Raw genomic sequence first — 27,571 nt, forward strand, 5'->3', positions numbered from 1 at the left:
TCGAGATAGACTTTGCTTTTACTTGTATGATAATTTTCCACCTGCTTTGTGACAATAGTACAGAGTGTCATTGTGTTATCTTCCGCCATAGTCTGAAAACACACCTCTTCAGACTCCATCTTAGCCTGTAGCACTTGCCGTAGCACTTGACCTAGCCTTGACGACCTTACAGGCTCAATTTATGTAACTTAGATTGTATTTTATGTAGACATTATGTAGACATAGCACTCTATAGTGTATACTCATAGTTTCATTATATAGATATTCCACTGTTCATGATGACTGTTTTTTATGTATTTGATGTATTACCATGTTTTGTTCTTGCTTACTGTAAATCGCTCTGGATTAAGAGCGTCTGCTAAATGCCTAAATTTAAATTGTAAATTGTGTTAGTGCTTAAGTAATTTGTTCCCTCTCCATTTCTCTCAGGTAAAGTCAGGAAAGCTGACCAAGGACACCACTGTGTGTTGCTTTGTGCAGCTGTGCTGCAGTGCTTTGCCTGCATCTATAGAGCTTGTGTGTGTGAGGTACGATGCTGCTGACTTGTGCTGGCACCTCCGGGGTGCGCCGCTGGTTCACACTAGCTTCGGGTCTGGTGGAGTGCCTGTGTTTCGCAGGGGTTTTGTTCGGATGGGCTTCCCTTGTTTTTGTCCTCAGGGCGGAGGACTACTTCAGTTCGCTGTGTGTCAACAGAACAGATGTCAACGGAACACAAGTAATAATAGGTAAGTGCTGCTCACTCTGGTCTTCTTACACATATCCTTTTGACTTCAGATTTCCACTTGAATGTCCTTCTATCTATCCCAGCTGTGCAGGCAAGATGTAGAAGTCAATGAAGTCAATGACTTCACACACACATGTGACGGGTGGCCGACTCAGTCACAGAACATACATTTCATTAAAGTACACTGTTTCAAAGTGCGGGTGCATATTCAATTTTTCAATTCAATTCAATTCAAAGGGCTTTATTGGCATGAGAAAACATACGTTTACATTGCCAAAGCAGAAAGCACAATACAACAATACAGCAATACAATCAAAACAAAAAAGATGTACATTTGAAAGTCAGAATATTCAATAGATCAATTTCTATGTACCAAGATCACTGGATGCAGGTATAGTGCAGGAATATACACAATGATTAGTCTTTAGGGTGGTTGTGTTCCGTTTGATATCCTTCTCCTATCACAGCAACTCACGAATCTTGCTGCTGTTTGCACATTGTTGTACTTCGCCCAGCAGATATGGGAGTTTTTTGTCATTGGTCATGTTTTCAAAATCTCCGTGTGTGGTTGTAATCTGTGGGAAGTATGTGTCTCTGATGTCTTGGTACAATGGACAGATGGTTAGGAAGTGTAGTTAGGATTTGTCTTTGTTTTGGGTCGGTCACGGTGCTCAGGTATTCTGCCACTGCGTATTCTCTGTTTAGGGCCAGATAGCATTCTAGTTGTCTCCACCAGGCCGAAGGCATGGGGAGAGAGTATGTTTTGCACTCCGTCCGTCCGTCCGTCCGTCCTTCCGTTACCAGCTAATCTCCGGCCGTTAACCCGGTCGATGCCAAACTTTGCACACACACTCCCTGGATGCCAACGATGAACCTCTGCCCCGCATTTTCCAGAACGGCCTGTTATAGCGCCACCATGAGGCAGCTTTTCACATGTTTTACCTAAAACTGCACCGATCTGCGTGAAACGTTGCATGCACACTCCCTAGAGGCCAAGGACAAACCTTTGACCTGCATTTTCCGCATCTGCCTTTTATAGCGCCACCAGGAGGCCGACTTTTGTAAAATACATTTTTTGATATTACTCCTCCAGATTCTGTCCAAAAATCTCACAAATCGTTACACAGTATCTCTATGGTCATGTGCTCAAGTCGGATCTGTCCGATATTTCATATTCCATCCTAATTGGCTATAATTGGCTTTCACAGTTTGCAATATTGCCCCGTTTTCAACAAAAGCCTCAAATCAGCATGCAATTTACGTGAAATCTTTCACACATTTTCTTACTAGGCTGAGGAATATATCCCACCCTTTTCACATTGGCCTGTTATAGCGCCACCAACAGGTTGATTTTTGCATAACACATTTTTGGAACAAAATGCCTCAAATCATCCAATTGCCATCAAAGGCGTATGAAGAAATGGCAATCGGTACACATGATCTCTGTAGTCATGTGATCAAGACAAGTCTGTTGGATTTCACTGATTGGCTAAGATTGCAGGAGTGGCCCGTTTTGTACGAAATGTTGCACATGTCCTGCTCATCCTGAATTCTATCCTCAGAGATGCTATGAGTGATCTGGCTCTGCATTTCCTCAACAAAATGAAGAAAATTGTTGCAAAAACAAATAAAAAAAAACATCCTCCTAAACATTTTGCTAAACATCACACACACTCCTATCCTCCTGGTGGAGACCTGGGCCCGGAAGGGCACTTTTTCTAGTTTACTCTGCTTTTGTGTTGCTTCTTTCCAATGTGTCAGGTAGTTTTCCTTTTGCTGTTTTATAATTTGGTTTAGTCCAATGGGTTTTCTATCTCGTGGCTCTGTTTGTGTTTGTGCCCGGAGTTCCAGGGCCAGCTGGCTGAGGGGGCATCTCTCTAGAGCAGGGGTGGCCACACTTGTGACTTAAGAGCTATTTCAAAATAACCAGCTCAACAAGATCTACCCACAAAAAATATGATTGCTGAAAAGACAAACGCACTTGGAATGGGAAATAGAGTGGGGAAAATGGAATTGGTAGTGTTCTTTGTAATGCTACTGCCGTATGTGCGCGACACTCTTGACAAGAGCCCTTTTTATGTCAATCAATGAAGTCACCTTAATTCAAGTGGCAGATGCCAAAAAATATATTTGTATTATATTTAAATCATATATATTTTTAGGGGCATGACATGTGATCTACCTGCACAGCCTTTGTGATCTACTGGTAGATCACAATCTACCTTTTGGGCACCCCTGCTCTAGAGTTTCGCTGTGTGTGAGTGCCTTGTTATGGAGTGCGTCTAGGTCGCTTTCTTTTAGGTGGTTGTAGAATTTAAGTGCTCTCTTTTTTATTTTGATTATGAGTGGGTATCGTCCTAATTCTGCCCTGCATGCATTATTTGGTGTTTTTCGCTGGGTACGGAGAATGGATTTGCAGAATTCTGTGTGTAGGGTCTCGGTTTGGTGTTTATCCCATTTTTCAAGGTCATGGTTTGCTAATGGTCCCCAGATCTCACAACCATAGAGGGAAATTGGTTCTATCACAGAGTCCAGTATTTTAAGCCAGGTTTTAATTGGGATGTCTATTTTGATGTTTATTTTGATAGCATAGAATGCCCTTCTTGCCTTGTCTCTCAGGTCCTTTACAGCTTGGTTGTAGTTCCCTGTGCTGCTGATGTTTAGGCCAAGGTAGGTATAGTTTTTTGTTTGTTCTAGTGGGATTGTATTTAGGAAAGAATGATGGTTTTGGCGGCTGGATCTTTTTGAAGTATCATGATTTTAGTCTTAGTTAGGTTCACTGTCAGGGCCCATGTCTGGGAGAATTTGTGTAGGAGATCAAGTTGCTGCTGTAGTCCTTCCTTGGTTGGAGACAGCAGCAGCAGGTCATCTGCGAAAAGTAAGCATTTGATTTCTGTGTTTGCCAACAACTTTAAAATATGGTTTCCCACAATGTGCAATCTGCAATACTGTGTCTGTGCAAATCAACAATTGTGCAAAATGCAGGAGGAGGTGCGGGCTGCGGGGACAGTCAAAGGTTGAAATCCGTTCATCCGTTTCTTCTACTCTTCTGGTCACTGAAACACAAGAGCACTGGGCACAGTTCATCCGTTTCACAATGTCCTACTTTAATGATGGAAGTACAGGTCGGTCTACACGTCGGAAACACTACAAATCGGGTACTTACAGACAAGCCCAGGTGTTAACCTGAGCCCTTCTGATTATGGCATGGTAGTGCTGTGGCCCATCTGCTGCCTTCCATATCTCGTCTTTGGGCAGCCCCTCCATGGCAAGGGCGCACACTGGGGGTCGTGATCGTGGCACTTATAGTGTCGAGGACATGGCTACCACTGGCCCCCCCATGGGGGTCGTGGTCGTGGCGCTTACAGCCCTTCTCTGGTCGACGACATGGCTACCACTGGCCCCCGGCTGTGTCCTGGCTCCCAGCCGTGGTGGCTGCCCCTTGTCCGTCTCTCCACTTCTTCTCCCAAACACTCTGCTCAGTCTCTCTTTTTTGTGTTCTTCTTCTTCTTCTTCTTGTGGGGTTTATTGGCGGTTGGCAAACAAAACTGTGCATTACCGCCACCTACTGGTGTCTTTATTCCTCCTACCTATTGGATTCCTGAGTTACCTTACCACATCAACCTATATTCTATCAATAAGACTGGTCACTCTCAGATATTCAAAAAGGTGCCTATAGCACCTGTCTCCTGACCCTTTTCTTAGTATATTCACTAAGTCGTACCTTTCTTTTATTTCTGCTAAATTCTCCCTTAACTGTCTCCTTTCTCCTTCATACGCTCTACAGTTCATCATGACATGCTCAACTGTTTCCTCCTCCCCACAATGATCGCACCTCCCTGTATCGTGTTTCCCTATCATAAATAATGCCGCATTTAGGCCTGTATGTCCAAATCTTAAACGTGTTATTACCGTCTCTTCCCTTCTGCTCTTTCCTGCTCCCCTCTCCTCTCCTACTTTCCTCTGAATTCCATAAAACCATCTTCCCTTCCTCTCCTCCTCCCACCTCTTTTGCCATCTCTCCTTCATCTTTCTTTTAATAATGCTCTTTCCCTCCATCTTACTAACTTTCACTGCCATCTCAATGTTGCCACAGTTTGTCGCCTCCTTTGCCACCTTGTCCACCTCCTCATTTCCTCTCACTCCAATGTGTGCCGGTACCCACATAAACACCACTGTTAAGCCCATCATCCCTATCCTATACAAGATTTGTTTTATTTCTATTAGAATGTCTGGCCTACTTTCTGAGTTGCTGCACTGTAGGCTTTTTAGCACTGAGCTTGAGTCTGAACATATCACTACTCTTAGTGGCCTAACCTCCTCCACCCAGTGTACTGCCAGTAGTATAGCAATCATTTCTGCTGTATACACAGATGCCTCATCGTTGATCCTTTTACCTACCCTTACCTTAAACTCTGGGACACAAAATGCCACTCCTACCTTACTGTCTGCCCTTTTTGACCCATCGGTGTACATCTTTACATATCCGTAGAATCCGTTAATATATTCTTGTACGATCCAGGAATTACACACAAACTCTCTGTCATTGTTCTTCCTATCCAAAATGGTCAAGTCTACTTTAGCATCCGGCAGAACCCAGGGAGGGACTGTTGGCCATGGTACTGTTGGACTAAACTGTAGGTGTTCAATTCCAATATCTTTTGCCCTCTGTACCGCTGTCCATCCAAAATTTCCGACCTCCTTTTCCTCTTTTTCCCAGCAATGCTTTAACGTGTCTTGAGCTGGGTGCTCCTCACTATGCCCTTGCAAGTGTACCCAGTAGTTCATTGACAGTTGCATCCTTCTTAAATCAATGGGCATAGCCCCCATTTCCACCTGCAGAGCTGCTGTGGGCGTTGTTTTGAAGCCTCCTGTACATACACGCAATGCACGATACTGTATAACATCTAGCTTTTTCAAGTGAGTCTCTGCTGCGGCCCCATACACCACACTCCCATAGTCTATTATTGCTCTGATTAGTCCATTATATATAGCTTTTAATGCCATTCTATCCGCCCCCCACTCTCTCCCCACTAGACATCTCATTATATTTATAACCTTTTTGCACTTGTCCACAACTTTCTGAATATGTATATTCCATGTTAGTCTCTCATCAAACCACAGTCCTAATAACTTAAAATGTTTCACTCTTTCTATATCCTGTTTGTATATGCATATCTTACTCTCCTCTCCCACTCTTTTCCTGGTAAAGAACACTGTTTTCGTCTTTCCTACCGAAAACTTGAAACCCCATTTATAAGACCACTCTTCCACTCTATTTACTGCCTCCTGTAGCTTCTTTACAATGAACTGTACGTTTTTCCCCCTCCTCCAAATTGCCCCATCATCCGCAAACAAAGAAAACCCCATACCACTCTCTACTCCTTTAAAGACATCATTTATCATGATCGAAAACAACAGTGGACTAACTATGCTCCCCTGCGGAGTTCCATTCTCTATCCTAAATTTCCCTGACAAGCTCTTTCCTACTCTTACCTGTATTGATCTCCCTATTAGAAAACCTCTAATCCATCTATACATTCTCCCTTTAACTCCTAATTTCCTTAGTCTGATCAATAGTCCTTCTACCCACATCATGTCATACGCTTTCTCAATATCGAAGAACACAGCTACCACGCTTTCCTTGTTTATCTGGGCCTTCCTGACTTCATGCTCCAGACATACAGTTGGGTCCATAGTGTTCCTTCCCTTCCTAAACCCACTCTGATACTTCGCTATAAACCCTCTGCTTTCCATGTAGTACGTTAGTCTTTCGTTTATCATCTTCTCCATTACCTTACATATATTAGATGTAAGTGCAATGGGCCTATAATTATCTGGGTTTGAACTATCCTTCCCCGGTTTGGGTATTGGAACAATAACCGCTTCCTTCCAACTTTCTGGTAGTTTGCCCTCCTTCCAAACTTTGTTGTATAACTCCAATAACACTTCTTTCGATGTATCACTTAGGTTACTTATCATTATATAGCAGATCTGATCCTTTCCTGGTGCTGTCATCTTTGTTTTCCTTAGTGCACGATTCATTTCTGCCATTATAAATGCCTTGTTCAATAAATCCTCATTTTCCTCCTCGTTTTGCATTAACTCTTCATTTTCTGCTAATGTAGTCTCCCTTCCTCTTTTCCCTTCCTCACTAATATTTCTTGAACTATGCACTTTAACAAATGCCCTTGCTAGCATCTCCGCCTTTTCTTCTTCCTTCATTGCTATTATTTCCCCTTCCTTCAAAACCGGGTAGCCATATTCTCTCTTGACACCATTCATCTTTTTAATCATGCCCCAGATCCGTCCAATTTCCGTCTCCCTTCCCACCGAATTACAGAACTCCCTCCAACAGGTTTTCCTTGCCCTTCTAATACATCTCCTTACATCTGCTTGGCTTCTCTTATACTCAATGAGATTCTCAAAACTATGAGTTCCTCTTAATATTCTAAACGCTTTGTTTCTAGTCTTGATTGCCTCACCGCACTCTTTATTCCACCAAGGTACCATCCTTTTTTTCCCTTTACCTTCTCTCCTCTTAATTGTCCTCCCTGCAGATTCTAGCATGGCTCTGCACACAGACTCATTTAACTGATCCACACCTTCTCTTACATCGACCTCCAACATCTCTTTCTCACTGACCTCCATAAATGCCTCCCAATCTGCATTACTAAAGGCCCAATTCCTCATTCCTTCTGTGTTGCACTTTTCAATTGTCAATTCAACTCCAGTTATTATGGGGTAGTGGTCACTTCCGACAGTCGTTTCTTTTCTTACTTCCCATGTACATACTCCTGCCAATGAATCTGTTACTACTGTGAGGTCTAGTGCTGATTCTACTCCATTGCTGACATTTATTCTTGTCCCTCCCCCGTTGTTTAGACAAACCATACCCTTATTGTCCATTAGCTCCTCTATCACTTTCCCGTTGTCATCCGTTTTCCTTCCTCCCCATAACGTGTTGTGGGCATTAAAATCCCCACACCAGATAGCCTCTTGCCCTTGTCCCACCCTCTCCAGATCCTCCAACTTCATTTTCTTACATGGATTGTATAAATTAACAATCGTCATTTTCCTTTTATTAACCCAGACCTCTATAACAATGATCTCTAAGCTAGTTTCAGCCTCCATTGGGACTCTCTCATATAGTATTCCCTCCTTAATAAACGTGGCACATCCCCCTGCCTGCTGCTTATTCCTATCCAGTCTAGCCGAGTTATAGCCTACAATTTTGAAATCCAAGTGTGGTTTCATCCATGTTTCCTGTATACACATAATATCTGGTTTAACACTTAGCTGCTCTATGTACCTCTTAAACTCTTGCCCGTTTGATATTAAGCTCCTGGCATTCCACTGCAAGATGAGGAACACCATGATTAAACTACTTAGTAGGACCCCCATTATCCTTTCCCAGCTCCTCCTGTACCATATCTGTCGTTATACCCTCTGTTTTTAGGTACTCTATTGCTGCATCCACTACAGTCTTGATCCTATCAGTTCTGGACCCTTGTTGCATTGTTACATTTATCACCTTTGCAATGAAGAATACAAAGTTGGCTTTGTCCACCATTAAAGTCTCCTTGTTCACGGCACACTTGTGTGAACACTTGATGACACTCACTGGCTTTGGAACTGTCTGAGGAGAGGGTTCAACACCCACAGCTGCACCACTTTGTGGTCTGTTTACTTGCTTTACTGCCTCAGCATAAGACACCTTATTTTGAATTTTATACGTCTGAACTTCTTTGGCTTTAATCTGTGCCCCACATCCCTGGTATGCAGCACTGTGTTCTCCCCCACAGTTGCAACATTTAGTTTTGGCATCTGCCTCACACTTCCCATAGTCATGTTCCCCTGCACATTTAGCACATCTTGGCTTTGCTCTGCATTGTCCTGCTATGTGCCCGAATCTCTGGCATTTATAGCACCTTAAAGGCCTGGGCACATATTCTCTGACTGAGTAACTCAGGAATCCAATCATTACCTTCTCCTTTATGTCCCCTTCAAACTGAAGGAGCACAGACAAACTGTCCACTAGCGCCCCCTGGTACCTAGTAGACAATCGCCTTTCAACACTCACTTTGCCTCCTTTAATCTCTTGTCTAAGATCATCAAGACTCAATTCTATTGGGACTCCAGATATTACACCACGTATTTTGCGATTTATCCCTGGGACATGGCTTTTTATGCCCACTTCATTCAGTGTCTTCATTTTCAGTATCTTTTCTTGCTGCGCCTTGCTACCAGTTTCAATCAGCATCCTTCCTTTACTCAGAAACCTTGCTTGCTTAATCGGACCGATTTCACCTTTAATAGCTTTCGACAGCTTGACTGGGTGTAGCTTGCTACTAGATGTCTCTTCAAATTCCACAATCACTTTCCACACTTCTCCTTCCTCCCTCCTCTTTGCTTTTTTCGCCTCACTCTGTCTTTCTTCTCCTCCACTGTTACTCAGCTCAGAAATCCTCCTTCCTTTCTTTTTCCCACGCGACACTTGACTCCACCTTTCTTTATCTGTCTCTGACTCATACTCCATATCATTCTCACTCGTATGAGCCGCAGAAGACGCCATCCTCCTTCTTTCAACCTCCTCCTGCCGCCAATTCTTTCGACTCATTCACGTACGGATTATCTGATGCTCCCAAAAAAGGGCTACATCAAATACCCGCCGCGTACCAGTTTACCAACCGTCAATCTTACCCCACCAGCACTTTTAGTTCACTGCAATGTTTGAAATCCCCGGCTCAGTCTCTAGCGTACGTGGCGTCTACGTCCGCATCCGTCACCGTGGCAACGCTCGACAGCTCTGTCTCCACTCTCCCGCATCAACCGGCTGAGTCAGGTCTCTTTTTTGTGTTCTCTCTGCCAGCCCAAATATATAGGCCTCTTGATTACCGGCCCCACCCATGCCCAGGTGCAGGTCATTAGTCACTCGGTCCTTGATGCACTCATTGGGTTAGGGAGTCAGTGGAAAGATAAGTTTACAAAATCATGAAACACTCAAACACAAATAAGCAAAACAATAAAGTAAAAATCACTCAACAATAATCTCACTCTACAGCATGCAAAATTATAAAACACAGCAAATCATGAAAATAACATAAACCAAAACACACATCTAGATTTCCGCCGGCTCACACGCACGCACGCACGCACGCACGCACGCACGCACGCACGCACACACACACACACACACACACACACACACACACACACACACACAGGGGGTGAGTATGAGGATTTTTCTGTTGCATTATATGAACCCAAATCTCAGCTGTTTTATCCTTTCTCTTCTACCCCCCCCCTCTCTCTCTCACACGCACACACACACACACACACACACACACACACACACACACACACACACACACACACACACACACACACACACACACACACACACACACAAGGGGTGAGTATGAGGATTTTTCTGTTGCATTATATGAACACACTCTTTCATTACCCAAATCTCAGCTGTTTTATCCTTTCTCGTCTACCCCCCCCCCCCCCCCTCTCTCTCTCTCTCTCTCTCACACACACACACACACACACACGCGCAGACTGCAGTGGACAGGATGAGCAGTTCTCATTGATCGTCACCATCGCCGCCTTCTTGAACAATTTCATGACGCTGCCCAATGGCTTGCTGTTTGACCGTTTCGGCACCAGAGTGGCTCGACTGGTTGGAATGTGAGTCATTTTGATTGTTTGGCAGGATGGATTAACAGATACACTGAAGAAATGGTTGGGTGAATGTCCAAATATAAATGTCCTCCAAATATTTAAAGTATTAAACTGTAAATTCTGATACGCAACATGTACATGCACTTGAGCTTATACTTGAGCTCTTACTTGCTTCTTTGCATGAAGTGTTATTTATTTATTTTTGAGCCCCTCCTATGTCCAACTTTGAGGTTTGTGTAAACACTGCAAACATTGTTTTGCTATACCGTTTCCTATATGACTAGTTTTGAGTGTTCACACCCGTGTGAAGCGAGGGGCGCTCTTATCATTATACATCATCTCATGAACAACTGAATTTATGTGATTGGTTAGCCGATTTGCTCGTCTACCGTACATACAGTAGGGCGTACATTTTCCCTTCATTGTCAATGGCATTTAATGTTTGTGTTGCCACAAATTTACATCATATTTGAAGGACATACGGTATGACCTATATTTCTCCCTTCATTGTCAATGGCAAATATGAGACGTGATGCCTGGAAGAGCTCTTAGATCCTCGGGAACTGGTCTTTTAGAGGTTCCTAAGACTAGACCTAAAACTAAAAGGCATGGAGAAGCAGCCTTTAGCTATTATGGTCCTATAATGTGGAACAGCCTGCCTGTAAACCTGCGGCTCTCTGAATCCACGGACATTTTTAAAATAAACCTTAAGACATACCTTTTTAGCATTGCTTTTAATTAGGTCATATCATTATCCTTGTTTTAGGATCCAGTTTTAGGATCCAGCTGGCGTTGACTGTTCGCCGCTTCACCTCCCAATGTATGAATGAATGAACCATTGTAAGCGCTTTGAGTATAGGCACGTAGTGCATAGAAAAGCGCTATAAAAATGCAATTCATTTTTACTCTGAGTCTCTCTCGTGTGACTGAACTTCTCACCCTGTCTCTAAGGGAGATGCCAGCCACCCGTCGAAGAAAACCGTTTCCTATGACTATTCATTTTGTGAGTGTTTGTGCCCATTAGGTCAGTGTAAACACAAACATTATTGATGACAAAAGTGAGGACGCAAATTGTGATTGGCCGGAATGAGATGATGTATGATGATGTAGGATTATAAGCGCGTCCCTCACTTCACACATGGTGTGATTTTTATTTTTCATTTGCAGAACCATTGATCACTGTTTTAAGCCCTTATCAAGTTCAATGTACTAGCCCTTGGTTATTCTCTCTCTCTCTCTATCTCTCTCTCTCTCTCTCTCTCTCTCTCTCTCTCTCTATGTCTCTCTCTCCCACCAGATTACTCTACACCACGGGTACCTTGTGTATGGCATTCTCAAGTCCAGGTTTGTCCTCCCCTCCATCTTGCTAGAAGTAGCTAGAAGCTCACATTGAACTGCAACTTAAAATGAGTTACGGACAGCTGTGGATCGCATGGTCACATTACCTTTTCCTCCCTCAGCCCTTTCCAACCTGCTCTTCCCCGCTCTCTCCTTCATCGCTGTGGGAGGCATGATGCTCCTGATCACCAACATACAGGTATGGTACTGAAGTTGTAATGAAATTTCCGCTTCTAATGAAACATACACCTTCCATTTGCGTGTCTTTATCTGCTTCAGGTCGGGAACCTATTTGGCTCCCGTCGCTCCACCGTCATCACACTACTTAATGGAGCTTTTGACTCTTCCTCAGCAGTCTTCCTCATTATCAAGGTGAAATATGCATGTGTGTACTGTATACACGCACGCAGACACACACACACACACACCCACACACGGCGGCGGTGGCTCGGGGCTGGCTGGATGGTAACCGCAAGGTTCCCAGTTCGAACCCGGGCTCCCCCAGAGTTAGTGTCGAAGTGTCCTTAAGCAAGACCTAATTGCTCCTGATGTGCTGGTTGGTGCCTTGCATGGTTTCCGCCGCCATCGGTGTGTGAATGTGTGTGTGAATGGGGGAATGTAAATACACAATCTATGTAAAGTGCCTTGGATAAATGCACCATTTACCACACACACGCCCGCATATGCACACACACACACACACACACACACACACACACACACACACACACACACACACACACACACACACACACACACACACACACACACACACACACACACACACACACACACACAAATCCTTGTCACAAATTAATACCTGAGGGTGTACTGTAGTGTCTTCTAAGCATGTTATTATCTCAGACAGCATCGCTCCTGTCCTTCCTCTTTAGCTGGTGATGGAGGCGGGTGTTTCTCTGCGTGACTGCTTCCTCTTCATGTCTGCCTGTGGTGTCATTCACACGGTCAGGACCTTCCTACTGATGCCCACATCCAGCATTCCCTACCCCTTACCTGACAGCTATACATATGGGTAAGATTCACCCCTTACCTGACAGCTATACATATGGGTAAGATTCCCTACCTACCCCTTACCTGACAGCTATACATATGGGTAAGATTCACCCCTTACCTGACAGCTATACATATGGGTAAGATTCACCCCTTACCTGACAGCTATACATATGGGTAAGATTCCCTACCTACCCCTTACCTGACAGCTATACATATGGGTAAGATTCACCCCTTACCTGACAGCTATACATATAGGTAAGATTCACCCCTTACCTGACAGCTATACATATGGGTAAGAATCCCTACCTACCCCTTACCTGACAGCGATACATATGGGTAAGATTCACCCCTTACCTGACAGCTATACACATGGGTAAGATTCACCCCTTACCTGACAGCTATACCTATGGGTAAGATTCACCCCTTACCCGACAGCTATACATATGGGTAAGATTCACCCCTTACCTGACAGCTATATGGGTAAGATTCCCTACCTACCCCTTACCTGACAGCAGAGATTAAAATGCATTTTGCATCCCAAAACGCAGTTCATAGTTAAGGGACGCAATAAACGACCTCGACTTCTTCTGTTTTCTACATGAATATAACCACATTGTAGCCATATAAAATTAAATGGGAGTTAGATGCTGCAATTTGTAAAAATGGCAAAATATGACTCCTAACGTCGTTGAAGTGGCACTCATGAAATGCCTCTGGGACTCATTTCTAAAAGTCCATCCCTGCATCCCGGGACTCATTACATTGAAAACCTAATTACATCACTGTGACAGCTATACATATGGATAAGATTCCTATACCTACCCCTTACCTGACAGCTATGGGTAAGATTCCCTACCTACCCCTTACCTGACAGCTATACATATGGGTAAGATTCCCTACCCACCCCTTACCTGACATCTATACACATGGGTAAGATTCCCTACCTACCCCTTACCTGACAGCTATACATATGGGTAAGATTCACCCCTTACCTGACAGCTATACATATGGGTAAGATTCCCTACCTACCCCTTATCTGACAGCTATACATATGGGTAAGATTCCCTACCTACCCCTTACCTGACAGCTATACATATGGGTAAGAATCCCTACCTACCCCTTACCTGACAGCTATACATATGGGTAAGATTCCCTACCTACCCCTTACCTGACAGCTATACATATGGGTAAGAATCCCTACCTACCCCTTACCTGACAGCTATACATATGGGTAAGATTCCCTACCTACCCCTTACCTGACAGCTATACATATGGGTAAGATTCCCTACCCACCCCTTACCTGACAGCTATACATATGGGTAAGATTCCCTACCTACCCCTTACCTGACAGCTATACATATGGGTAAGAATCCCTACCTACCCCTTACCTGACAGCTATACATATGGGTAAGATTCCCTACCTACCCCTTACCTGACAGCTATACATATGGGTAAGAATCCCTACCTACCCCTTACCTGACAGCTATACATATGGGTAAGATTCACCCCTTACCTGACAGCTATACATATGGGTAAGATTCACCCCTTACCTGACAGCTATACATATGGGTAAGATTCCCTACCTACCCCTTACCTGACAGCTATACATATGGGTAAGATTCACCCCTTACCTGACAGCTATACATATGGGTAAGATTCACTACCTACCCCTTACCTGACAGCTATACATATGGGTAAGATTCACCCCTTACCTGACAGCTATACATATGGGTAAGATTCCCTACCTACCCCTTACCTGACAGCTATACATATGGGTAAGATTCCCTACCTACCCCTTACCTGACAGCTATACACATGGGTAAGATTCCCTACCCCTTACCTGACAGCTATACACATGGGTAAGATTCCCTACCCCTTACCTGACAGCTATACATATGGGTAAGGCATTGAATGAAATCACACCTGTGTGAAGTGCAGGGGCGCTCTTATCACCGTACATCATCATGACGTAAAATAGATACTACTAATGTCTATTTGCTCAGACACTATGACGTAAAATTTTCCATTCATTGTCAATGGGAATTTAATGTTTGTGTAGGACAAAGTTTGTGAACATACACTAAAATGCTGGATATAGGAAGGGCTTGTTCCCCTCAAAAAACAAGGTTCTTTGTGCAGGATCTCTCTGACACTGCAGCAGAGTAACATCCATTTAACTGCAAAGAGTCCACAAATGCACGTGTGTCCAGACCATTTGTACACTCTCTGGAGTTAAAGTTGCAACCCCATAACTTAATTTAATGAATCAAATTTTATTTTAGCAAATCTGTATGGTAGAGTTAATTGTTAATACAAATTTAGACACTCCTCCCTAGAAGCTCATGAAGTGGACATTCCATCTTGAAGAATCCGTAGAAGTATCTTGTGCAGGAGGAGGACTCGGGTTCGAACACACGCGCGTGCGTGACTGTGTCTGTGTGTGACACCTTTGCTCTGCCAGGCTGACCTGTGAAAATACCATCAGTCCTGCACTGGAGGCAGCTGGAGGTCACACAGGCGCACAGGCGTGGGGTGACGACGCTACAGATGGTACTCCAGTCGACCAGGAGAGCCCCCCAAAGGAAGGTGTGTATATTGTGTAAAGGTGTGTGTATACACCAGTGTTGTTTTTGGCAGCAAATTTTGATTTTACTTTTAGTCATCGTCTCTTGAATAGTTTTCATTTAGTTTTATTCACATTTTAGTCACCTGGAATGTTTTAGTGTTCGTCTAGTTTTAGTCGATCATAGCTTAGTTTTCATTTAGTTTTCATTTAGTTTTTGTCAGTGAAAAAAGGTAGTCGACGAACATTTTTCATCTTAGTTTTAGTCAAAAAAAACAATACTGGTATGTACACAAGTGATTCTCAAATCACTTGTGTAGACTTGACTTCTCAAAATATCCTCTGCATTCTCTTTCATTGTCTTATTGCTTCCCCTTCTTCTTTTCCTGGATGGTCGAAGTCTCTCCGCCAGAGAGAACTTTCAGAGACTGTGTACTATCCATGTTGTTTCTGTGGCAACTGCTGTCCCTGTCCATCATACAGCTCAGACACTACCTGTTCATCGGCACCCTCAACATCATGCTACAGAGACTGACCCTGGGAGAGCCTTCACTGGGTAAAAACATACACACACACCCTCCATGCTGGAGAGACTGACCCTAGGAGAGCCCTCACTGGGTAAAAACATACACACACACCCTCCATGCTACAGAGACTGACCCTGGGAGAGCCTTCACTGGGTAAAAACATACACACACGCACCCTCCATGCTGCAGAGACTGACCCTGGGAGAGCCTTCACTGGGTAAAAACATACACACACACACCCTCCATGCTGGAGAGACTGACTCTGGGAGAGCCTTCACTTGGTAAAAACATACACACACGCACCCTCCATGCTGCAGAGACTGACCCTGGGAGAGCCTTCACTTGGTAAAAACATACACACACACACCCTCCATGCTGGAGAGACTGACTCTGGGAGAGCAATCACTGGGTAAAAACATACACACACACCCTCCATGCTACAGAGACTGACCCTGGGAGAGCAATCACTGGGTAAAAACATACACACACACCCTACATGCTACAGAGTCTGACCCCGGGAGAGCAGTCACTGGGTAAAAACATACACACACACCCTCCATGCTACAGAGTCTGACCCCGGGAGAGCAGTCACTGGGTAAAAACATACACACACACCCTCCATGCTACAGAGACTGACCCTGGGAGAGCAATCACTGGGTAAAAACATACACACACACCCTCCATGCTACAGAGACTGACCCTGGGAGAGCAATCACTGGGTAAAAACATACACACACCCTCCATGCTACAGAGACTGACCCTGGGAGAGCAGTCACTGGGTAAAACATACACACACACCCTCCATGCTACACTGACCCTGGGAGAGCAGTCACTGGGTAAAAACATACACACACACCCTCCATGCTGCAGAGACTGACCCTGGGAGAGCAGTCACTGGGTAAAAACATACACACACATCCTCAACCCCATGCTACAGAGACTGACCCTAACCCACACTGGGTAAAACATAATACACAAAAACAGTGGTGGAAAGCAACTAAGTATATTTATTTACTCGTCACGTATTTGAGTATTTCCATGTTTCAGTATACTTTATACTTCTACTCCACTATATATCTCAGAAGCAAATACTTTAAATAGTATAGAGGGTATTAAATACTTTAAATAGTATAGAGGGTATGCGCATGCATAAAGTGAATGGGAAATCGAGTGGCAAAGTGACTTGGCAAAGTGCGTGTAATGTCGTTTAACGTTGTTTAATGCAGTCAGATAGGACTTTTCTGTTTGGAGGTATTGGCTGTCAAGGCCAGAAAAGTATTGTTTTTGCCACTCAGTAGGCGTTCCTGCATAACTTCCGGGTATGATGATGACTATTTGCCTCTGACTACACTAAGTATTAATAGTTCATTTTCAGATTTAGATTATTAATACAAGCCCCATTAATACATTAACCTCTCAAACACAATTTATACTTCAGCTCATTGAAAATTGCTGATCTATAAGGAAACAGAAAAAATGATGTGTAATAGCTGTACACAGTACTGACAGATTACACTGCTACTGATATGCCACACTGGTACTGATATACAGTAGGTTACAATGTTGAATTAGTGATTTCTGCATTCTATTTTGTCTAACGTTCTCTTATGTCCTTGCAGTGAGCCAGTACCTTGATGCGTTTGCTTTCACGCAGCTGTGTGGTGTGCTGTGTGCTCCCTGGAACGGACTGATCATTGACAGACACAAGGGCAAGCCCAGAGCCGCAGGTAAAACTTTTCCTGTGTTGGATAAGTCTGTTGGACTTAATTGGGGAGGGTATTGGGACAGGCCGGTTCCCACATTTTTTTTCTCTCGAAAACCCAAAAGACAAATTCGGTGTCTGACCCAAACCTATACAAAAATACATAATGCATTATTCACTGAAGCCCTAGTTCAGAAATAGCCGATCTACAAACTCACATGTGTGACATTGCACATTAACCCATTTACACCTGCGGGCCGATTCTAAAAAATAATGGCTTGTAAATCCTAACAGTTTTCTGAAAAACCTCCGTTCCTACAGTATGTCAGTGGTGCTCAAACTTTTTCATGGCAGCAGACCCCCATCTGAAAATATGATGTTCCAGGGACCCAAAAATTAGTCCCGACCTATTGTTTGTGAAATCTTTCTCTTTGTGTGTTCAGGTAACTATATATTGCATATATTGCACATTGGACTAAAACAAACGAGATAGAAGTGAGATAGAATGGCAGGATGGAAAAATGGATGTTGTATATTGTTTTCACAGTCTATTATTTTCTGGATTTAGCTATAAAATACAGCTTTCTGTATTGAAAAAGCTTTTATATAAACAACATTTTATCTGGAGACAGACAGTAATACTCTTTTTCGAACAGAGATAACGCCCTTTCTGGAGTCTCTCCTTTAAAACGATGAGTGCTTTCAGGAACACCTTTTGGTGTTTTTACCCTTCGGGCCGATAACTTTTGGGGTTCTTGTTGCTATGTACAGTATATAGCAGCATAACATTTTTGTAATATTTTAACAGAAAACTTAGGTGAGGATCGGCCTCATTCCTAAATGGGTTAAGGCGGGGTATAGGTTATCTATTCTGACAATTATATCCTATATTGTATGTGGGAGATATTGCAAATGAAAGCCTGGTTAGATACAGATCACCAACTACACACCACTGTGTGTGTTAGTATTTAGGGCATTTAAGGTGTAGTAGGTTTAGCAAGTTACAAGCAGCTCAAAAATTAGAAAAGAAATGGTCAAAAATGACATCCCCACAAATATAGTGAGACAATCGTGTGTGTGCGTGCGTGCGTGGCTGCGTGCGTGCGTGTGTGTGTGTGTGTAGGGGAGAGTGAGCTGGAGGTGGAGCTCAGGTCGTTGGTTCTCTCTCAGCTCCTGGAGTCGCTGCAGTGTGTGCTGTTCTCTCTCTGTGCCACCGTACCCAACGTGTGTGTGTGTGTGTGTGTGTGTGTGTGTGCGTGCGTGCGTGCGTGCGTGCGTGCGTGCGTGCGTGCGTGCGTGCGTGCGTGCGTGCGTGCGTGCGTGCGTGCGTGCGTGCGTGCGTGCGTGCGTGCGTGCGTGCGTAGGGGAGAGTGAGCTGGAGGTGGAGCTCAGGTCGTTGGTTCTCTCTCAGCTCCTGGAGTCGCTGCAGTGTGTGATGTTCTCTCTCTGTGCCACCATACCCAACCTGCCCCTCCAGTACTTCACCTTCGTGCTGCAGGTCATCAACAGGTCTTTCCTCTACGGAGGCAACGCAGCCTTCGTCAGCATAGCGTGAGTCACAGGCAGGCAGTGTTGTTTTTGTCAGCAAATTTTAATTTTAGTCATAGTCTCTTGAATAGAGGGTATATGCGCGTGACATGACATCATCATCAAACCCGGAAGTTATGCGGGAACACCTACTGAGTGGCAAAAAACTACTTTCTGGCCATGACAGTCCACTCGCTTTTCCACTCACTTTGCCACTCAATTTGCCACTCGATTTGCCATTCACTTTACGCATGTGCATACCCTCTATAGTTTTCATTTAGTTTTAGTCAAATTTTTGTCACCTGAAATGTTTTAGTGTTAGTCTAGTTTTATAGTCGACTAAATATCATAAGATTTTAGTCGACTAAATCTACAGTTGATTTAGTCGAACAAAATGTATTTTGGCGGGCCTTGAAGCCGTCGTAATGACGTGTTCTTTTTCACTTGCTGAAAATAGCCGATCTACAAGGCTAGATCAGCTATTTTCAGCATGCAACTAATTGTAAAATGACTTATACTGGATCTCTTGTCCACTAGTGCCTTCCTAACATTTTTAGTCTAGTTTTTATTTGTTGACGAAATTGTCAGTATATTTAGTCATCATAGCTTAGTTTTTATTTAGTTTCCATTTCGTTTTCGTCAGTGAAAAAAGGTAGTCGACGAACATTTTTCGTCTTAGTTTTAGTCGACGAAATCAACACTGGTCACAGGGTTATTATAGTTGACATGGCAAAAAAATGTGTTAATGAAAAAACTAAAAATATAAAATAAAAAAACATTTTCGTGGCAGTATCAAATGCCAGTATAGAACAGACGATGGCCCACTAGATGGCCCCATTGTTCTTCTTACATGCTTAATACAGGGCACTAACTGTGTTTACCCAACTATTTGGGGTAGATTACATTGGTATAAGGCTTTGAACTCCATGGGTTTTATGAGACTGAGTACTTTTGAGTAATCAGATTACTTCCGAGGGGTATTTTCCACATTCTGGCATTGTCCAGTGGTCCTCTTTTCCTAGTCCTTATTAATATACATATGTATTATTCATTTAGTTATCGGATACATTCCTATTCCAAATTATTTTATGCATATTTGATGTCTGCTGCTATTTTCAGCAAGTGAAAAAAATACGACGGCATCAAGGCTCGCCAAAATACATTTTGTTCAACTAAATCAACTGTAGATTTAGTCGACTAAAATCGTATGATATTGTGGTGTCTCAGTGGTTAATTACCGCCCAACATGCAAGTGCCGCTCTGGAAATAGAGGGAGACAGAGAGCACCGATAAGCCACCACCCTTTAGGTTGTGTGATTGAAAGCAGGTACATCCATAGATATATATAAACTCTAGATAGCTCACCCGCGCTGTTGGCCAATGGAGAGCGACGTCGTTACGTGGCGGCCGTCTTACCTCGGGCCACATAACATTGTGTCTATGGGGCATGTACTCTTAAATGACCATAACTTGCTCAATTTTCAACCGATTTTCAAACGGTTTGGTTTGTTATAAACGTCAGACACGTCCGCATACTTATATGCTTTTATACGACGTTCATATATAAAAAAAAAAAAGCAGAGATAAGACATAGCCACGTAACTCAGGGGCGGCAGGTTCCTATAACGGCAGTGGGTGCCCCCCGCCCCGCCCCGCCCCCCAGCCACCCCGCCTCCCTGCCAAACCCCCCCCCCCCCCCCCCCCCCCGGCCGCAGCGGGGAAAAAACCTTTTTTTTGGTACTTTATTTACAGTTTGCTAATAAATACAGTGGTGCGCGCTTTCAGTTCACAACAATTAACGAACACATTAAATTGTTTCAGCATCTTGTTTCAACATTTCAGCATGATCAACAGTAAATAATTAAATTGTTTCAGCCATAAGCGGCGGGTGGATTTTACCTTTAGCTAGGTGGGACGACGCAGATTTATTTATTTATTTCCCCCAGATGGTCTAACAATCTCATGATTTGACCAATGTATTACCAATCTCGTACACCATTGCTCACGAAAGCAAGATCCTTGACCAAATTACAGCCACTGCATCTTACCTTTTAATTAAAGTAAAAGTAGTCTGAGGAAAGGGAACAGTTCTGTTCCCCGGACATTGTTTTGGGATATTTTTGCTGAGATGGCTCTGTTTGTCAAGTCTCAAGTCAGTGTGGAGATTGGCCGGCGGTGTTGCTGCCCTCCCCTCCCCTCCCGACTCATGGCTCTTTACAGACGGGCCGACGGTACACAGACAGCAGCCTCTCCGCTGACTGTGTTAGTGTTGTGTTGCTGCAGGAGACGGAGTGTGAATGAACCGTGCGGTCACTGGAACAAAGCCACCGTATTAGCATTTGAATACCTGTTCTGTGAACACCGTAAAGGTGTGTGCCTACGTGACAAAATGACCAGGGGGAGGGGATCTTCAGCCTTAATCTCAGTGGGTGCTATTTGCCTTATTCTTTTTTCAGTGGGTGCCCAAGCCCTCAGGCACTCCCAAAGTTGACGCCGTTGGCCACGTTGACAACGTTTGTAAATCCGTCAAGATTTGAGCGAGTTATGACTGTTTCTGTTTGAGCTGCCATTGAACATACTGTACTGTAGCCCCGAAGTAAGATGGCTGCCGGGTGAACGACGTCAGAAACTCCGCCTTGAGCCATCTAGAGTTTATATATATCTATGGGTACATCCCTCATCATCAGCTCAGACAACTAGGTGCACCTGCATTCATCAGCGCACCTGAGCGCAGCAGTATAAAGGGGCAAGCTCGCTGTCTCTCTAACAGATCCACTCTCCAGAGACGAGGCGAGGCTGAGGGCAACAGATTGATTGATTGAAATATTTATTAACAGTTTGCAGAATTACAGTACATTTCAAGCACAAACTCAATACAAAGGCTGTTAACTGTGAGTGGACGACCCAATTAAGCATTACACTTGTTTACAATAGGGTCCACCATGTTCAATTCATCAAAACATTTAGAGACGTACAAATAGACACTTCTATATGGACAAAGAACAGAACAGGAATTCATCATAATGGAGGTAAAAGGGAAAAGAAACATATACAGTGAGGGAAAAAGGTGGGGGCGGTGGGGGGGATTCAGATTTTACGGGGGCCAGTTTCGAATTGCAGCCATCCGTAGGTGCCCTTTGAGAGCGGTTTTGAAGGAGTCAAGGGATTCGCATGTCTTAATGACTGTTGGTAGGGAGCATTGGGCAGTAAGCGAGTCACCACTATTTCAAATACCATTCTATGATATATGATGAAATCCTTATACTGACGAGTGCATTCTCTCTGTATCTCACTCGCAGGCAACATACCGGGCAGTGGGCACACGCTCCGTAGCCGAAAGGCGTGTGCATTAAACCGGCTATTATGAAGTGAATATCCGCCTATGGAAATGGAAGGAAAGGAACCACAGTACAGGAGTATGGAAAAGGAGTAGAAATACGGCCCCAGTACACAGCGTACACCGAAGGAGTACATCTACTCGAGTACAGGCTGAGTAGAAATACTTATTCCTCTGAATACCCGTTCTGAGGGCATTTATCGACTGTTATCCACCTGTCTGACTAGACCTGTTGATACCCCTCCTGTGGGGAGGAAGAACTGAGCTAAGAGCTACGCTAGGCCTGAGATAAACTGTGTTTAGCCCGTATACTCACCTGTGGAACCCCTTACAGGAGTACTGTGTTTACCCCGTATACTCACCTGTGGAACCCCTTACAGGAGTACTGTGTTTACCCCGTATACTCACCTGTGGAACCCCTTACAGGAGTACTGTGTTTACCCCGTATACTCACCTGTGGAACCCCTTACAGGAGTACTTACCAGAATCCTCTGCGAAAGTAATCCAAACTCGCCTATGACGTCCAGCGACAAAGTCCAGCGACGAAGATCTTCTGTATGACTTGGAAATGAACTTTGTGTTGAAACTTACCTTTGACTGCATTCCCCTGCAAGAAAGAAAGACAAGTTAATTTCTGAATTATATTCAATAAATGCCCTAGTGAATGGGCAAACCTGACTCTCTGCTCCTGAGTTGTGTATCAGTCGCCACAATATTTAGTCGACTAAAACTAGACTAACACTAAAACATTCCAGGTGACTAAAATGTAAACTATTCAAGAGACTATGCCTAAAATTAAAATTTGCTGTCAAAAACAACACTGGTATATGAGCACAGAATGTGATGATTTGATGAGTTTCACACGAGTGATTTATTTTTCCACAAGAGACTGCAAAACACTGTCACACACTTGCACTATGCATGTGTGATATTTGTTTTGATATTTTATATACAGTTTATATGTTTTACCCATAGGCTATACTTTCACTATTCTTTAATTTAAAATCTAACTAATTTGTGAGAAGCCTGCCCAAAATAATTGTACCTTTTCATCGTGTGTGTGTGTGTGTGTGTGTGTGTGTGGCCGTGTGCGTGTGCAGTTTCCCACCATGTCACTTTGGGAAGCTGTATGGCCTGATCATGGCTTTGTCTGCTGTGTTCTCCCTGCTGCAGTTCCCCTGTGTCCTTCTGGTTGAAGGACCCTTGGAAGGTGACCCACTCTATGTAAGTACATGGACAGGACCTGCCCCTTTGGTAGTAGGAGGTCCTAGTAGTGGAGCGGATTACTGAAACGATCGTTCACTTGATGGTACAAGCACCAAATTTGGCACACAAGTGCTTCAGAACCTACTCTCACAGAAAAGTACGTTGTCCACTTGAAAAAACTAAATGGCCACCATTTTTCAAGATGGCCGCCTTTCAAAATGGTTTTAAACAGTGTTTGAACTATAGTTTGATTGAATAATCCTATTGTGATGGCCTATACATCGAAATGTATGTTTCTGAGTATGCTAAATCCAATTCTGCATTTAGCAAATCAAAATTATTGAATATTATGATGATACAATGGGAATTAAACAAAAAGCTGGGGCAGATTAAGTCAATATTCCATAAGAATCTTTCACTTGGTGGTACAAGCACCACATTTGGCACACATGATGTCCAGGATGTACTTTCTATGAAAAGCATGTTATCCAGCTGAAAATCCAAGATGGCTGCCAGTTTTCAAGATGGCCGCCTCGTCAAATGCAAAAAAACAAAACAACAAAAAGGTTTTCGAAGTAAAATTGTGTTAATGATCCAAACATCAACATGAATGTATTCTGATTGTAAGAACTCAATAGTGTTGGAATTGAATTCCAATATGGCCGCCAGTTTGCAAGATGCAGCTATTACGTGACTCAAAATTTGCGTTTTCGGAAGCTGTCTGATCATAGATATTGTTGAAGGCAACATCATTCATTGATCATGCATTGAAATGCTGTGGTCAAGCTCTATTGGTTTGTATTTTTTTTATTATATAAGAGTGATGTCAAAGCACAACCAGGAACACACTGGTGACATCACTGCTGTTAGACTCAGCATGGGGTTCAGTGCTGTAGTTGTGGTTTACTAACTGTTGTAGTGTACTCACTGTAGTTTGTTGTATTCTTTAGTGTCCTAATGCTAATTAGCCCCTGTATATATCTCCACTAGAAGTTTAGTTAGTTGTAGTATTGTAGTTAGATAGCCGCACCTGAATTGACAAGATGTGCCACCGTGGGAGAGCTGAGACAAGGGTAACGGAACTTCAGTTACATGGATGGTGTACAGATCGTACAGGACTTAAAAGGAACTGGATGAACGGTCGTGCTAGGTGTAGGGCACCAGATGCTTTAACCTAGATCAAGGTTCAAGGTTGGACTTTATTGTTACTTTATTGTTACTGTCCTGTACACATCTTGTGTACAGGACAGGTACATAAGAGTAAAACTTATTTTAGTTTGGCTTCCTTACAGACAATGCAGCGGCATAGATGGCAAACAACAAAAAACACAGCAAGCACAGCAAACGAAGGGATAGAATAAAGAGTGCTAGAAAAATAGTAACATACATGTGCATGTTTTCCCTGTTGTAGCAAAGTTAGGTAAACTTTCGCCCCGGTTCTTATCAGTTCGTTCATGTATCTGATTGTTTGGGGAAAGAAGCTTATTTGCAGTCTATTTCCAGTGGCTTTGAGACTGAAAACGTTTTCCATGTGGCAGCATCCGCAAGCATCTCTGCGGTTGGGATGGCTTGGGTCCCTCATAAGTCCACGAGCTTTGCTGACACAACGATCGTCATACAGGGCTTCGATGGGGGGAGATCACATCCACTGCACTCTTTGAATTTTTGCATGTCCATCACCAGGATCATTCTGAATTTCAGCTGCTCTCTTAGTGGAAAACTGGAGTTTCCGTTGCTAAACATTTGGCCGACAATTTTGGTACTTTTTGGTACTAACTAACTTTGTACTGTTTTGCTTCAATGTATCTTCACTGCCACCTCCATCATCCAATCTGGATGAGTCTAGCATGATGGGCACGACCGTTATCACTGTATCGGATAGGCAAAATCAACCGTTATCAGCACCTTGGAATACGGCCAATATGGCCATACTGGCATACTCACCCTTGGCTGAACGTGTCATTTCCAACTCTATTGTCGGCGCATGGAAACTAGGGGCTACTATACTATCCTCTGCCTATCGGGACGTAACTCGGAAGGTGCTGAGTCGGGTCTGGTGGCCGTCGCAACGCTCAGCACGTTGTCTCACGTGGCTCAAGGCCACCAGACACAGCACGCCTCCGTCATTGACATCAGTGACACAAAAATACCATTATCACCCGTCACAATAGGGTTGGATAATGACATACTGAAACAGTGAGTATGCCAGTATGGCCATATTGGCCGTATAAAGGTGCTGATAACGGAGGATTTCGCCTATCCAATACAGAGATAACGGTCGAATGGGGTGGAAATACGGGGAGACTTCAACTCCTCTTTCGTATCTGTTTGACACACTTCCTCCAATCAGTTTTAGTAGCGAACATCTTGTGTTATACGGTTAAAGGCTGAGGGTATATATCCTTTTACCACCCAACCGTACAAAGCACATTGAAATATGGGATGCATCTAGGTTCAAGCATCTGGTGCCCTACACCTACCCCGACCATTCATCCAGTGCAAGTCCTGTGCGATCTGTACACCATCCAGGTAACTGAATCCCTGTTACCCTTGTCTCAGCTCTCCCATGCTGACACATATTAGATAGCATTTAGGACACTAAAGTATACTACAAACTACAGTGAGTACACCACTACAACAGTTAGTAAACCACAACTACCTCTAGTACGCTACAAGCATACACTGAACCCCATGCTCATGCTCCATGAGTCTCACAGCAGTGATGTCACCAGTGTGTCCTGGTTGTGCTTTGACATAACTCTTATATACAAAATTACAAACCAATAGAGCTTGATCACAGCATTTCAATGAATGATGTTGCCCTTCAACAATATCGGTGATCAGAAGGCTTCCAAAAACGCTAATTTTGAGTTGCGTAATAGCCGCCATCTTGAAAACTGGCGGCCATATTGGAATTAAATAATTGACACCATTGAGTTCTTCCAGTCAGAATACATTCATTTTGATGTTTGGATCAATGTGTGGATCACACATTTCTGTTCAGTAAAGTTATACGTATTTATTTGACGAGGTGGCCATCTTGAAAACTGGTGGCCATCTTGGATTTTCAGCTGGATAACGTACTTTTCTTAGAAAGTACATCCTGGACATCATTTGTGCCAAATCTGGTGCTTGTACCACCAAGTGAAGGATTATTATGGAATATGGACTTAATATGCCCCACTTTATCGTTTAATTCCCATTGTATCATTATAATATTAAATAGTTTTGATGTTCTAAATGCAGAATTGGATTTATCATACTCAGAAACATATATTTCGATGTATAGGCCATCAAAATAGGATTTTATAGCTCAATATAGCTCAAACACGGTTTAAAACGACCTCGAATGGCGGCCATCTTGAAAAATGGTGTCCATTTTGTTTTTTTCAAGTGGACAACGTACTTTTCTGAGAGAGTAGGTTCCGAAGCACTTGTGTGCCAATTTTGGTGCTTGTACCATCAAGTGAACGATTCTTATGATATATTGACTTAATCTGCTCCACTAGATATCACAAGCATTACAAGCATGTGCGTCGATGCGTTTTGGGGCCCTTGAGGCCTGCTCTGCTCAGGCATTTACTCGCCCCCTCTCTGTCTACCCATACAGTTGAATGTAGCACTGACGCTGCTCAGCCTGCTGGCGTTCATTCAGCCGCTCTCTCTCTACCTGCACTGCCGTCGCCTGGCTGATGCCAGAACCAACACCAGTGTAGCTCCTGGCGAAGGCGCTACACTTTTTATCCCATGATTTTTGTAACCCATTTTTTTCACCCGAAAAGGCCTCGTTGTCCTGACCCCTTATCTATCATTTATACATTATGGATCAATAGTGTGGACTTAGACTGTTATTCGTCTGTGGCACCCATTTTTTTCACCCAGTGTCAATTTGTCCAATGTAATCCTGCAGGGCGCAATGCACTCCCTCTGGTTAGACTAAAGACAC

The 27,571-nt window shown here is 43.6% G+C and overlaps 1 protein-coding gene across 1 annotated transcript; it reads left to right on the forward strand.

The window, feature by feature from the left end:
- Nucleotides 1–532: 532 nt before the first annotated feature.
- Nucleotides 533–27,376, forward strand: LOC306932118 (equilibrative nucleobase transporter 1-like; the record flags this gene model as incomplete). The annotated part of the gene is made up of 12 exons (XM_079513820.1): nt 533–725; nt 10,288–10,417; nt 11,709–11,755; nt 11,872–11,948; nt 12,029–12,121; nt 12,643–12,782; nt 15,225–15,349; nt 15,727–15,882; nt 17,473–17,580; nt 18,920–19,106; nt 23,520–23,643; nt 27,236–27,376. 12 exons carry the CDS (start codon nt 533–535, stop codon nt 27,374–27,376), a joined length of 1,521 nt encoding a protein of 506 aa, XP_079369946.1.
- Nucleotides 27,377–27,571: the final 195 nt, after the last annotated feature.

This window comes from Electrona antarctica, assembly GCF_951216825.1.
Source record: "Electrona antarctica genome assembly, chromosome: 2".
Lineage (NCBI taxonomy): Eukaryota > Metazoa > Chordata > Actinopteri > Myctophiformes > Myctophidae > Electrona > Electrona antarctica.